The following is a 10,811-nucleotide window of genomic DNA, read 5'->3' as shown; positions in this document are numbered from 1 at the left end:
TGTCTCTCCCCCAGCACCACTGGACCCAAACCAAAGCTTGCCTGTCACTGAACAATTTATTAGGTTGCTTACAGAGGAAGGACATGGCAAGGGTTAGTAGGGGCTGGGGACTGTGATGGGGCTTTGCAGGGTTGGGGGGCAGCAAGGACCAACTCCTTTCCCAGCTCTACCCAGCCCTGGGGTTTGTCTTGCTCCAGCCTTGCTTCCCTGTCTGGGGGGGATCAGCCCCTGTGGCAGAGCTGGGGTGCTATGCATCATCTCTCTCTCCTCCCCATGGCCAAGCTGTGCCTGTAGGCCAGGGCATGATGCATGTGGGGGGGACACGGTGGGCTGCACCAGCACAGACCCCATGCTCACATATGGGAGGCAGTATCCCAAACCCGGGAAAGGGAGGGAGGTCAGTGCCTTTTCCCAGACTTCTGAGGCTACTGCAAAGAGGGGCACAGCAGCAATGATGATGGAGATGACACAGATGGCTCAAGAAGAGGGCAAGGCAGTTGGCTCCATGGCTCCGGCTCTGTGGCTCCAGCCCCTCGGGGCTGGCTCTATGGCTTCCATCCAGGTCATGCTCACCCCACGAGCTCAGTCCTGCTCAGGGCCAGGCGGCTCAGTGATGCGGATGTGGACAAAGAGCGAAGAGGGCGGGATGCTGGTGCCATCCTTGGAGAGGAGATGGATGTGGCGGTAGCCTGCACAAGGGACACCGAGGCTCTGGCTGACCGCTGCCCCACACCCTGCTCTCCAGCACCCAGCTGAGCCCCCAGACACCGTTGCAGGGCTACCCTGGGCCCCACCACTCACCGGGTTTGATGTTGGCAAAGGCGAGGGTGAACTGGCCCACAAAGTCATTCCTGGAGGTCTTGTCATAATCCTCCACCACAAAGCGGACGAGGGCCAGCTCAGGCACATGGAGCTGGAACTGGAGCGTCTCATCCCAGCGGGGGTTAAATCCTGGGAAGGGAGAACGGGTGCTGGGAGGGTGGGGGAGGCTGCCTGGGTGCCGCAGGGTCCCTTGTACCACCGTGGGGCTCACCATTGTTCTCAATGTACTTGGTCTCCTGGCGTGCCTGGTCCGCAGGGACCCCGTGGATCTCCACACGCACCAGTGGGTCAATGACTTCTCCATCCTTCCTGTTGGCCACTTTGGGCAGCTGCTGCCCACTGATCACCTGCAGGAACGGGCAGGGACCCCATGAGCAGCCAAACCAGCCTGCTGGGAGGCTGCTCAGCTCCAGCACACTGCCCAGTGGTGTCCCCACCTGTCTGGGACCAATAGAGACAGTCACAGCTCCGCAGGGTCTCTCCTCAGCCCCATACCTGAATCGTCAGGGTGATGGGGCCAGGGCCCTCCCGGCTGCTGGGGTCACTGGGGTTGAAGAGTGTCTCCTCGTCCCTCATGAAGGGTGGCTTGAGCACGTAGCCGCAGCGGCCGTTCTGGCTGAAGAGCCCGTCACACAGGTCCATCTCCGTGCCAGCTGTCTGGAAGTTCAGGGCCACTGTGGGAAGGTGGCGAGGGAAGGGTTCAGGACAGCTTGGAGACAGTGTGCCCTGCTTGGAGCTGAGAATCAGCCTGTCCTATGATGGGAGTAGTGCAGGTCTGCACTGGGGGACAAGGTACCGATGCCTGGGTACCCCCAGGCTTCGCAGGGCAGAGCAAGAGCCTGCAGCCAGACCTGCAGCTATCATGGTAGCTGGCTCCAGCACGGGTGTCAATGGTGCCCTTTGGCACAGGAACCAGGGCATCTTCCCCAGCCCGCAGCCTTGCAGCCCTGATGCCCCCCAGCCATACCGATCTGGCACCCCACATTCCACATCTCCTGGGGGTTGTAGTTGGAGGAATCAGTCCGCATCCCGCTGGGGTAGATGCGTGTCAGCTGCCAGGCGTTGTGGCGCACAAATTCATTCCCTAGGGATGGAGCATGAGGGCCACTTGTGGGGTTATTCCCTGGTCTGCACCCACATGTGCTGCCCTCCCTCCCTCCCTTCAAGCATCCCTTCAAGCATCCACCCATCCGTCTATCCATCCATCCGTCTATCCATCCTTCCATCCATCCATCCATCCATCCATCCATCCATCCATCCATCCACCCATCCATCCACCTACCAGTTCTTGTCCCTTTCCCCTCCCAAGAGCCCAAGCACACTGCCTTGCTTTCTAAGCCAGTGACCCCCCCCTCACCCACCAGAGGCAAAAGCAGGGTACAGCCCTGCTGGACCCCCTTTTCTCTCAGTGTCTGCGGGCTCTAGCCCTACACCTGATGAAGCTGCCTGCCCTCTCCACCCTGGCCCTGTCCCCTAGTGCCACTGCCCCCTCCATCTCACCGGCATCCCGGATGAGCTTCCTGGCCTTGGCCTCAGCGAGGGAGGAGATCTCAGAGGGCCGGGAATGGCTGCGGGCCTCCTGGAAGCCCCGGAAGGACACGCTCTTGCAGTAGACAACACAGTCAGACAATGCTTGTGCCAGGCTCTCCTTGTCCTTCTGCAAGGCAGAGCTACGTTGAGTCCCTGTGGATGGAGATGGGAGCACCATCTCACAGCATTCAGCCAGGACAGGGGCTGTAGAGCCCTGAGCAGCTGGGGACGTGCTTGGGGTGACAGCATTCCCACCATGGGCAGCCTTCCTGCCAGGAATGAAACAAGCAGGTGATGGCCAACATGGTGCCGCCACAGGTACACTGTGCAGAGGGCATGGCCAGGGGCAGAAAGGGCTGTCCCCCCTGCCTGGTGGTGGCCCTGCAGTCCCCGCCTCTCCTCTCAGCACTGGGATGTCACCATGGCCCATAGCTGTGTCCAGGGCTCAGTAATCCCAGCCAGTCCCCAGCCCAGGCCACCCACCTTCACCCTCCGCCTCTCCTCCTCTGCCTCTGCCCCATTGTCATCATCGGACACATCGGGCCCCTCATCCCCTGGGCCATCCAGTGTGTCCTCCAGCCGTCCGATCTTCTTCCCCTTCAGCAGGATCTTGTGCTTCAGCTCCTGCAAGGTGAGGACAAAGCAGTAGGCACCTTGGGGTGCCCATCTCCTCCATGGGATTTGCTGTCCTCTGGCACCCTGCACTGCTGGGAGCCAGCACCACCCGCTCCCTTCAGCACCCATGAGGGGACAGGGTAGGGTAGGAGGGCTCTGCTCTGCTGTCTGGTTCTGCTGGGGGTGAGGAGACAACCTTAGGGAAAGCTTTGGGACCCGCTGTGAACATGAGGATACAGCATCCCCAGGGTCCCCAAGTGTTCCAGCAGAGCAGGAGGATGCTGGGACAGAGGCGTCCTTCCCTCTGGGCAGCAGAGCCACCTCCTCAACCCCACTGCCAGGCAGGACAGCAATGCCCAATGCAGACGCACTGTCCCTACCTCTGGGGATGGGAGCTGGGTAGGAACGCGCCCATCAGTGGTGGTGGTGAGGAGCTGTTCCCCCAAGATGGTCTTGAGCTGCTGGGCCAGGACCTCCTGCTGCTCCATGCTGCAGTGGTTCTCCAGGGACAGGATCACTGGGTAGTCCGAGGTCTGTGGAGCAACGTGCACATCTAGAGATCAGCATCGGTGCAGTTGGGAGCTCTCGCAAGGGCTTTGCCCAGGTGTGATCAGTGCCAGGATGGAGCCCCTTGAGTGTCTTTGCATCCCCCTGAGACTTTCATACTCCTCCAGTCCCCCAGCATCCCCCATATCCCATCTCACCCACCCATCTCCCAGGTCTCATCTCACCCCTGCACCCCCAGCAGACTCTGTCTGCGTGAGCCCCCCCACTCTGGCACAGCACAGTGCAGGGCTGTGGGTCAGACCTCCCAGTGTTGTGCCCTGTGAAGGGACACAGCCACCTTCTTGCCTGTGGTGGGGTCAGTTCTGCTGCAGCACCAGGCATGTGAGCCTCAGCACCATTCCCCCTCCAGAGACACATCACTGCCCCAGATCAGAGCCACATCCTCCCCACATCTCCCCCACACCAAGGGTCACCCAGGACACCCAACACGTAGGGGAGGTGCCCTACCTTGAAGGCATACTTGCCCAGGGTGCTCACCACCTCCCGGAAGGGGATCTTGGAGGTGAAGGTGTGGCCATGGTACACCATGGGCTCCCCATTCGGCCCGTCCCAGCAATCCACCTCCAGGCACCGGCAGCCCCGTTTCAGAGCCCTAGAGGTGAGTTACCAGCCCTGGGACCGTGCACCCAGCCAGGACAGCAGCCGCCTGCTCTCCCCTCTGCCTGGGGGTGTCACCCCTACAGGGACCAGGAGAGAACAACCAAGCCTGGGGATGCTGCTGCGTGCAGGGCGGGCAGAGCTGGGTCAGGATTCTCCTTGCTCAGCATCACATAGCATAGCCACAGGGGTGCTGGATCACAGAGGAGGCAAGGGAGCTTCTGGGTTCACCCCTTGGAGCTGCCTGGGGCACAGCTCTGGAGCAGGAGGGTGCTGGGGGGCAGCTGAGAGGGCACAGACTTTTTACCTGATGTAGCCCTCGATGCTGCTCTGGCCCCGGATCTGGTCCTCTATCAGGTAGGTGTTGTGGGAGGAGGAGATGAAGTAGTGGCAGAGTGGCTGGCTCATGTCCTGCCACAGCGCCTGGTGCCGGGGGTTGAAGATGGAGCCCTCCGGGGAGCAGAGGTACATGAGGAACCCATCGGCACTCAGTGCATGGCGAGCCCGGGCTGCAGGCAGAGGGGGAGGCTCAGTAACAGCCAGGGACTCAGATGAGGTAGAATGGGGCAAATGGTGCTGCTGGTGGCTCCTGTCATCCCCAACCTGGTGGGCAGAGCTGCTGCCAGAGGCTGGGGCACAGGGACGGGTGCCCCAGGGCAGTAACAATGAGAAAGTGGGCAGTAGACCCAGAGCCAGAGCTTGTACTGCGGAACTGGTCAACCTTCTACACCAAATCGGACCAGGAACAGGCCAGAAAAAGGGGAAGTGCACCCAGATCACACCACAAAGTGGCTTCCCCCTGCGCCCACCTGCAGCAGGATGGGGCAGGGGTGCCCCTATTCTGGGGCTGTGGGTCTCAGCCCCTTCTTCCCCCCCGTGCAGAGCAGAGCCTTTGGGCTGGCTCTCACCTGTCTCCGACGGTTCGTACTTGTCAATGAGCTCCATGGCCAGTTCCTCTGTGCCCTCGTCCTCCAGCTGCTCCTGCTGCAGGAAATCCACCAGCTCCAGCAGCGTCAGCTTCTTCCCATCCTCGGAGAAGTCCTGGAAGAGGCTCAGCACCTCCTCCCGCTGTGTGAGGGCCTTGTAGAAGAGCACGAACTCCTCCCCTTCCAGCGTCCCTGACTCTGACTTGTCAGCAGCCTGCAAGGGATCTTGCTCAGCACCCAGCCCAGGGTGAAACAGGATGTCCTGAACACCCCATGGCCCCCAACAGAAGGCACAGAGACTCCATGCCAGCAGCAGTGGTAGGCATCTATGGATGCATGGATGGATGGATGGCTAGATGGATGGGCGGATGGATGTACTGGCAAACGGAGAGCTGCGTGGGTAGAATGATAGATGGATGGCTCCATGAATGGAGAGCTGGACAAACAGGTGAAGGGAGGATGGGATAAACAGATGGCTGGTTAGCTGGGTGAACAGATAAACATCTGGATGAACAAAGGAACGGGAGGGAGGAAGAGCTGCCTTGGCTGGTTGGGTTGACAGGTAAATGAACAAATGGGTATTTGGGTAAACAGGTAGTTGGGTGAACAAATGGATGGACGGATGGATGGACAGATCAACAGAGAAAGTGACCACATCCTCCTGCAGGAAAGTGTTGTGCAGATTTCTCCAGCTCCTTCAGGCCCTCCCCAGCCTGTCCTGGCCCTCAGATACAGTGCTTACCTGGAAGAGTCGCAGAGCATGATCCTCATTCATGTCCACATTCATCATTTTGAGGAGACGCTGCACCTCCTTGAAGTTCATGCGCCCATCCTTATTCTTGTCAGCTTTCTGGAACCAGTCACGAATCCATGTGCAAGAAACCAGGGCAGATGTTAAGGGAAAGGACCTTGGCTAAGACAGATGGAGCTGGGGAGCGTCAGAGGGCCTCTTTTCCTTTTTCTGTGGGCTCACCCTGCCCTGATGCAGATGGTGAGACCCAGAACAGCTAAGCAAATGGTGGGGCAATGCTGAAGAGGCAGTGGCTGGGGGATGGCTGGAGATGGGGAAAGGACTGGGTGTGGAGGGCAGAGCGGTGCCTGCAGGAAGGATATTGGTCTATCTTCTCCCTTTGGTCCATGCTGGTGGCCACCTCTATGAGCTGGCGCAGGCCCTGGACCCAGCACTGTGCCTCCTCCGCCGAGCCGGCAATGAGGTCCAGGTTACCCCGGCGGCCATAGAAGACAATGGTGAAGCAGCGCTCGGGGGGGAACTCCTCAGCCAGGCTCTGTAGCACCTCCGACTGGTGCCCTTCCCTCACCGTCTCCACATCGCTAATGGAGACTGGGGCAGAGAAAGGGGAGGCCTGTCTGCGGGGGACAAAGACTGCAGGGCAGGGGACACTGCCCACAGACATCTCTGCTTCCAGCCATCCCTTGTTCCTTCCATCCATCCATCCATCCATCCATCAACCCATTGAGCTACTCATCCACCCACCCATCCATTCTTCCATTCATTCATCCATCCATCCATTCATTCATTCATCCATCCATCCATTCATTCATTCATCCATCCATCCATCCATCCATCCATCCATCCATCCATCCATCCATCCATCCAACTACTCATCCACCTGCACCTCTGTCTGCCTACTCCTCCACTGGCATGCTAGAACTTCCACTTGTATTAGCTGCAATTCTACTCAGCCCTTGCATCCCACAGGTCCTGCTATGGGCAGGATGCTTCATGGAGAGGTGTAAGTGGGAAGACCCCACACATGCACACAGAGCCTCTCTTGAATGCCCCAGCAACTTCTGCAAGCTTGGCTTCAAGGACCTCCGTACAGTCACCTCCCTGTTCACTCTGAACCCTACTGATGGCCCCATGGCCAACACACAGTAACCAGTACTCACAGGCTGACTCTGTTTTGCCTGTCCTCTTGGACTGGTACCAGATTGTCATGCAGTCTTCCTGCAGCTTGAAGTATCGCTGCTTCTTCCAGCTCTTGGACTTAACTTTGCGCATCAGCGTCCCTTGCTGCATCTGCTCCAGTGTTTCTGTGAGCTGGATGCCTGGTGGCAGCATGGACTGCATCACTGAGGGTGGGGGAATCTGGGCACCTTGCTCCCTCTCATCTCTAGGACCCCACATGGCCCCTTGATGTGGGATGGAGGAGGGAAGGAGCCCAGATAAACTCCCTTCACCACAGCAGGGGCAGAAGGCAATTCCCCATCGACCCTCCCCATGCACCCTCAGCACTGCCAAGCCCAAACACCAGTGACTACAGTGTGATAGGGATGCTCCAGAGTGCAGCAACCCACAGGCCCAGATTTGCCCTGGCTTAAATCCGGGTGTCGGGGTGCCCTGCCCTGCACCTCCCTCCTCCGGGGCACTCACGGGCGTTGCACGGCAGCGATGCCATGGCTCTGCCTCCTCCACGCTGGCGGCCGCTGGGGAGGGAAGGGAAAGAGCTGCTGAAGGGAGCGGGGCCACACCCCCCCCCCCACTGCACCCAGGTCCTGCCGGGGGGGCTCCCGTGTGCCCATGCAAGGTGCGTGTGCCCCCGCGCCTGTCTCTGCTGGGTCACTGCCTTCTGGAGTGTCGGGTTCAGCCGCCGTGCTCATCAAACATTAATCTGTGTTACCGGGAAGCTGGAGCTCGAAAGGTGTCAGAGGAGAACAGAAAAACCTGCGAGTGTGTGCAGGAGTCCTGGTGCTCCCAGTCCCTGCTCCAGGGGAGAGGCAGCAACAGAAGCTGGGAAACACTGCTCCAGGGGTGCTCAAGAGCAGCCCCCCACACCTGGGAAACAGCCCCCAGCCAGCACATTTGGAGGCAAGGCTGTGGGAGCAAGGAAGGGGGTGCAGAGCAGTGACCCTCAGCTCCCCCGGCCCCTTCTCCCTGAGGAAGACCAGCACCACGGGGCTGTGAATGCAGCAGTAGCGTGCAGGGAGTGCGCTGCGAAGAGTGGGACTATAAATACAACTGGACTGACAATAAGGCTTTGATTAGGCTGTTAAGACTTTAATTAGACTGACAAATCGCTGTGCCTGTCACCCGGCTGCTGGAGCTGGGCCCATGAGGAGTGGATGCTGCAGCCGGTGAGCTGGGATTTGGGTGCAGAAAGGGACCAGGGGTATTTGGGTGGAAGCTCTGAGCTGGGCACAGGAGTGGCAGCCGTGTCCCAGGCCCCTGACTCAGCACCAACACTGGAGGTGCGGGGCTGGGAATAGCCGGTGCCGTCAGTGTGCAGGCAGCTGCCAAGCCTGGCTGCCAGACCCTCACGGGCTCCAGGGCCAGACAGCAGCCGTGCCCTGCTCACTGCGGGGATGGAAGGGCTGATCCCAGCACAGCGCTGGCCGTGGCTGTGGCCCCACTCAGGGGACACACCAGGCACAGTGCCGGCAAGTGGCTATTTGGCTGTCCCAAGGGCATACAGGAATTGCCTGTCCACACGCTTGGGGACCTCAGGTGTTGCTGGAGACACAAAGTGGCTGGGGTGCCATCCCTGCTGCCTCCCAGCAGTGCTCTCAGCGCCTGAGCTTCAAGTTCCCAGTATAAGCCCTTTATGCAGGGCTCAGACCAAAGGAATCAGCTGCAGTGCCTGCATCCCCCACATCCAATGTGACAGGGGTACCTGTCAAATTGGACTAGAGTTTGGGGTGCCTGCACCCACAAATAGGGGGCTGGCACCGTGCTCCTCTCGTGCCCTGCAGAGTGGGTGCCCTGATGCCTGCTGGTTTGCATAGCCCCAGCAGTGCTCCTCACCACCCAGCGCACTCTCAGCCCCCTGCACCCTACGGTCTGAGGGGACAGCCTTGGTCACCCATCTGCCTGCCCCCTCCTTCCTCCTGGAAGCACTCAGCACAGCCACTTTGCAGGGGCACAGCTCCAGGTGCCCACTTGCCCCGTGGCTCCTGCACTGCAGCAGGCGAAGGGATGGAGATGTGGGTGTTTTGAGAAGCCGGGGTAGAGAGAGACGCACCGAAGGTGAAGGAGTAAGGAGAGACTCTGGTCTGAGGCAGAGATGGGCTTGGTGCCACCAACGGGTCCGTCCTCTCTGTACCCTGCCACGCATCTGTGCACAGTGGCAGTATGCAAGGGAGCTGCTTTGCAGCCCCCAGGCCCACACCCACACTAAGATTTTGGAGCTAAACTGATCTCCCCCCGGCCTTGCTATTCCTGGCTCCCGGCACAGCCCCAGAGCTGCCGGCCCTGCCCCAGACACGAGCCGTGCCTTCCCGACACACGCAGCAAGGAAGAGACTCTCCCTGCACAAGGGAGATCCCGGGAGCGAGGACGCACGGACGGACACGGCTGTTGGGCTCCGTGCCTGCAGCCCGGAGCAGCCCGGCCCCGCACAGCCTGCCTCGCCCCAGTCTGAGTTATGCTGTCGAGGCGAGCGGGACGGGAGCCAGGGGATGGAGAAACCCAAGCCGAGAGTTTCCCGCAGGGCAGCTGCCTCCTGCCAGGGACCCAGGGCCAGCCCCAGCACCCCCGCACCCACCGACCCACGGCAGCTTTCCTCCTGGGGGTGACAGTCCCCAAGAGGAGCTGGAGGGGCAGCGGGTGCGAGCGCTCCCAGCCGCTCCAGTGCACAGTGCCCCGGCGGAACTTAACGCCACCATGGGGGGAGCCGTGCCAGAGTTAAGGAGGGATCCCACTTCAGGCACCCGCCTCCTTCTTGCTGCCCTGCTGTGCTCACAGACTGCCCGTGAACCGGCGCTTTGCTCAGCCCCACTGCCCCGCTAAACCTTCGCACCCGCCCCAGGACACGCAGCGGCACCCGAGCACCGAGCCTGACCCAGGAGGAGGTGCCAGCCGGCGGCTGACGGGGCCGGAGGGGCTCGGGGAAGGGGTCGGGATGGGGCAGCAAAACACCTCGGGGGGTGCTGGGGTGCAAGTGACAACTAAAGGCAAAGGAGACCAACCCGCCGGCGCTTCTCCCTACACCCCGCGCAGCGCTGCCCGAGCCGGGGGTCCCGGCCCCCCCCGCCGCCCCTCTCCCTCCGCAGGAGCCCGGTCCCGGCGCGCAGCCCCGTACCCGCTCTCCGGTGCCGTGCCGCTCCGCTCCTCCAGTGCTCCACCGCCCGCGGCCGCACGGGGCCGGGGCTGCCCGCCCCTCGGCAGCGGCAGGGCTGCGAGCCCGCCCCCGGCCCCCCACCTCCCGGCCGCCCCGGGCCCCGCACACTCCGGCCCCGCAGCCGCCCTCTCAAGGTCGCCTCGGATTAAGGTCACGCCGCTCCCGAAGCGAATGGAGTGTGGGGGGGGGGGAGGCAGTGGCGGGAGCACCCTAGTGTCCCCCTCCTGGGGCTGAGCCCCCATCGCCACCCTCCGGCACAGCTGGTCGCACCCCAGACCCGCCTGCATCCCGACCTCCCCATCCACAGGGAAAAGCAAGCCCCCAGAACGTCCCTGTCGCCTTCCCAGGACACAACGGTCGACAGACTCCAGGGCCAGGCCCCTCCAGCTAGGAGATGCAAGACCCAAAGAGCAGGGAACGGTCTGAGCACGCCGGGGCACCCAGGCTGGGGATACAAGCACACTGAGGCAGGCTGAGCTAGGTGCACAGGCTGCGGGACAAGGGCCAAACCCCAGGCGGCCGACGCTTTAAAGGACCTGGACCCCAGGAGAGGGTGGCAGCACTTGCACCCACACTGCAAATCAGGAGGGAGCAGCACGTCCTCCCCAGAACCCCTCATTACCTGCTCCAGCAGAGATGGAGTGCCACAGGAACGCAGCCAGCTCCTGCCAGGAAA

General features: G+C 61.4%; 1 protein-coding gene across 3 annotated transcripts; it reads right to left on the bottom strand.

The window, feature by feature from the left end:
* Positions 1-37: 37 nt before the first annotated feature.
* PLCD4 (phospholipase C delta 4) lies at positions 38-10,790 on the bottom strand. Of its 3 annotated transcripts, none has more exons than XM_065671599.1 (16): positions 10,758-10,790; positions 7,453-7,505; positions 6,969-7,127; positions 6,171-6,399; positions 5,800-5,929; positions 5,040-5,271; positions 4,439-4,640; positions 3,982-4,126; positions 3,348-3,500; positions 2,836-2,976; positions 2,323-2,479; positions 1,790-1,906; positions 1,318-1,496; positions 1,034-1,169; positions 802-951; positions 38-689 (listed from the first exon to the last, which is right to left on the bottom strand). In XM_065671599.1, exons 2-16 carry the CDS (start codon positions 7,475-7,477, stop codon positions 583-585), a joined length of 2,262 nt encoding a protein of 753 aa, XP_065527671.1. In that variant the 5' UTR covers positions 7,478-7,505; positions 10,758-10,790; the 3' UTR covers positions 38-582. The 3 variants fall into 3 exon arrangements, with proteins under 3 accessions (XP_065527671.1, XP_065527670.1, XP_065527669.1); XM_065671598.1 differs by lacking the exon at positions 10,758-10,790 and adding an exon at positions 10,097-10,196; XM_065671597.1 differs by lacking the exons at positions 7,453-7,505; positions 10,758-10,790 and having other exon boundaries at positions 6,969-7,423.
* Between the last annotated feature and the right edge of the window lie 21 nt (positions 10,791-10,811).

The sequence above is a fragment of the Lathamus discolor genome, chromosome 3 (genome assembly GCF_037157495.1).
Source record: "Lathamus discolor isolate bLatDis1 chromosome 3, bLatDis1.hap1, whole genome shotgun sequence".
Taxonomy (NCBI): domain Eukaryota; kingdom Metazoa; phylum Chordata; class Aves; order Psittaciformes; family Psittacidae; genus Lathamus; species Lathamus discolor.
The sequence above is the reverse complement of the archived record's forward strand: the minus strand, read 5'-3'. Positions and strand labels throughout refer to the sequence as shown.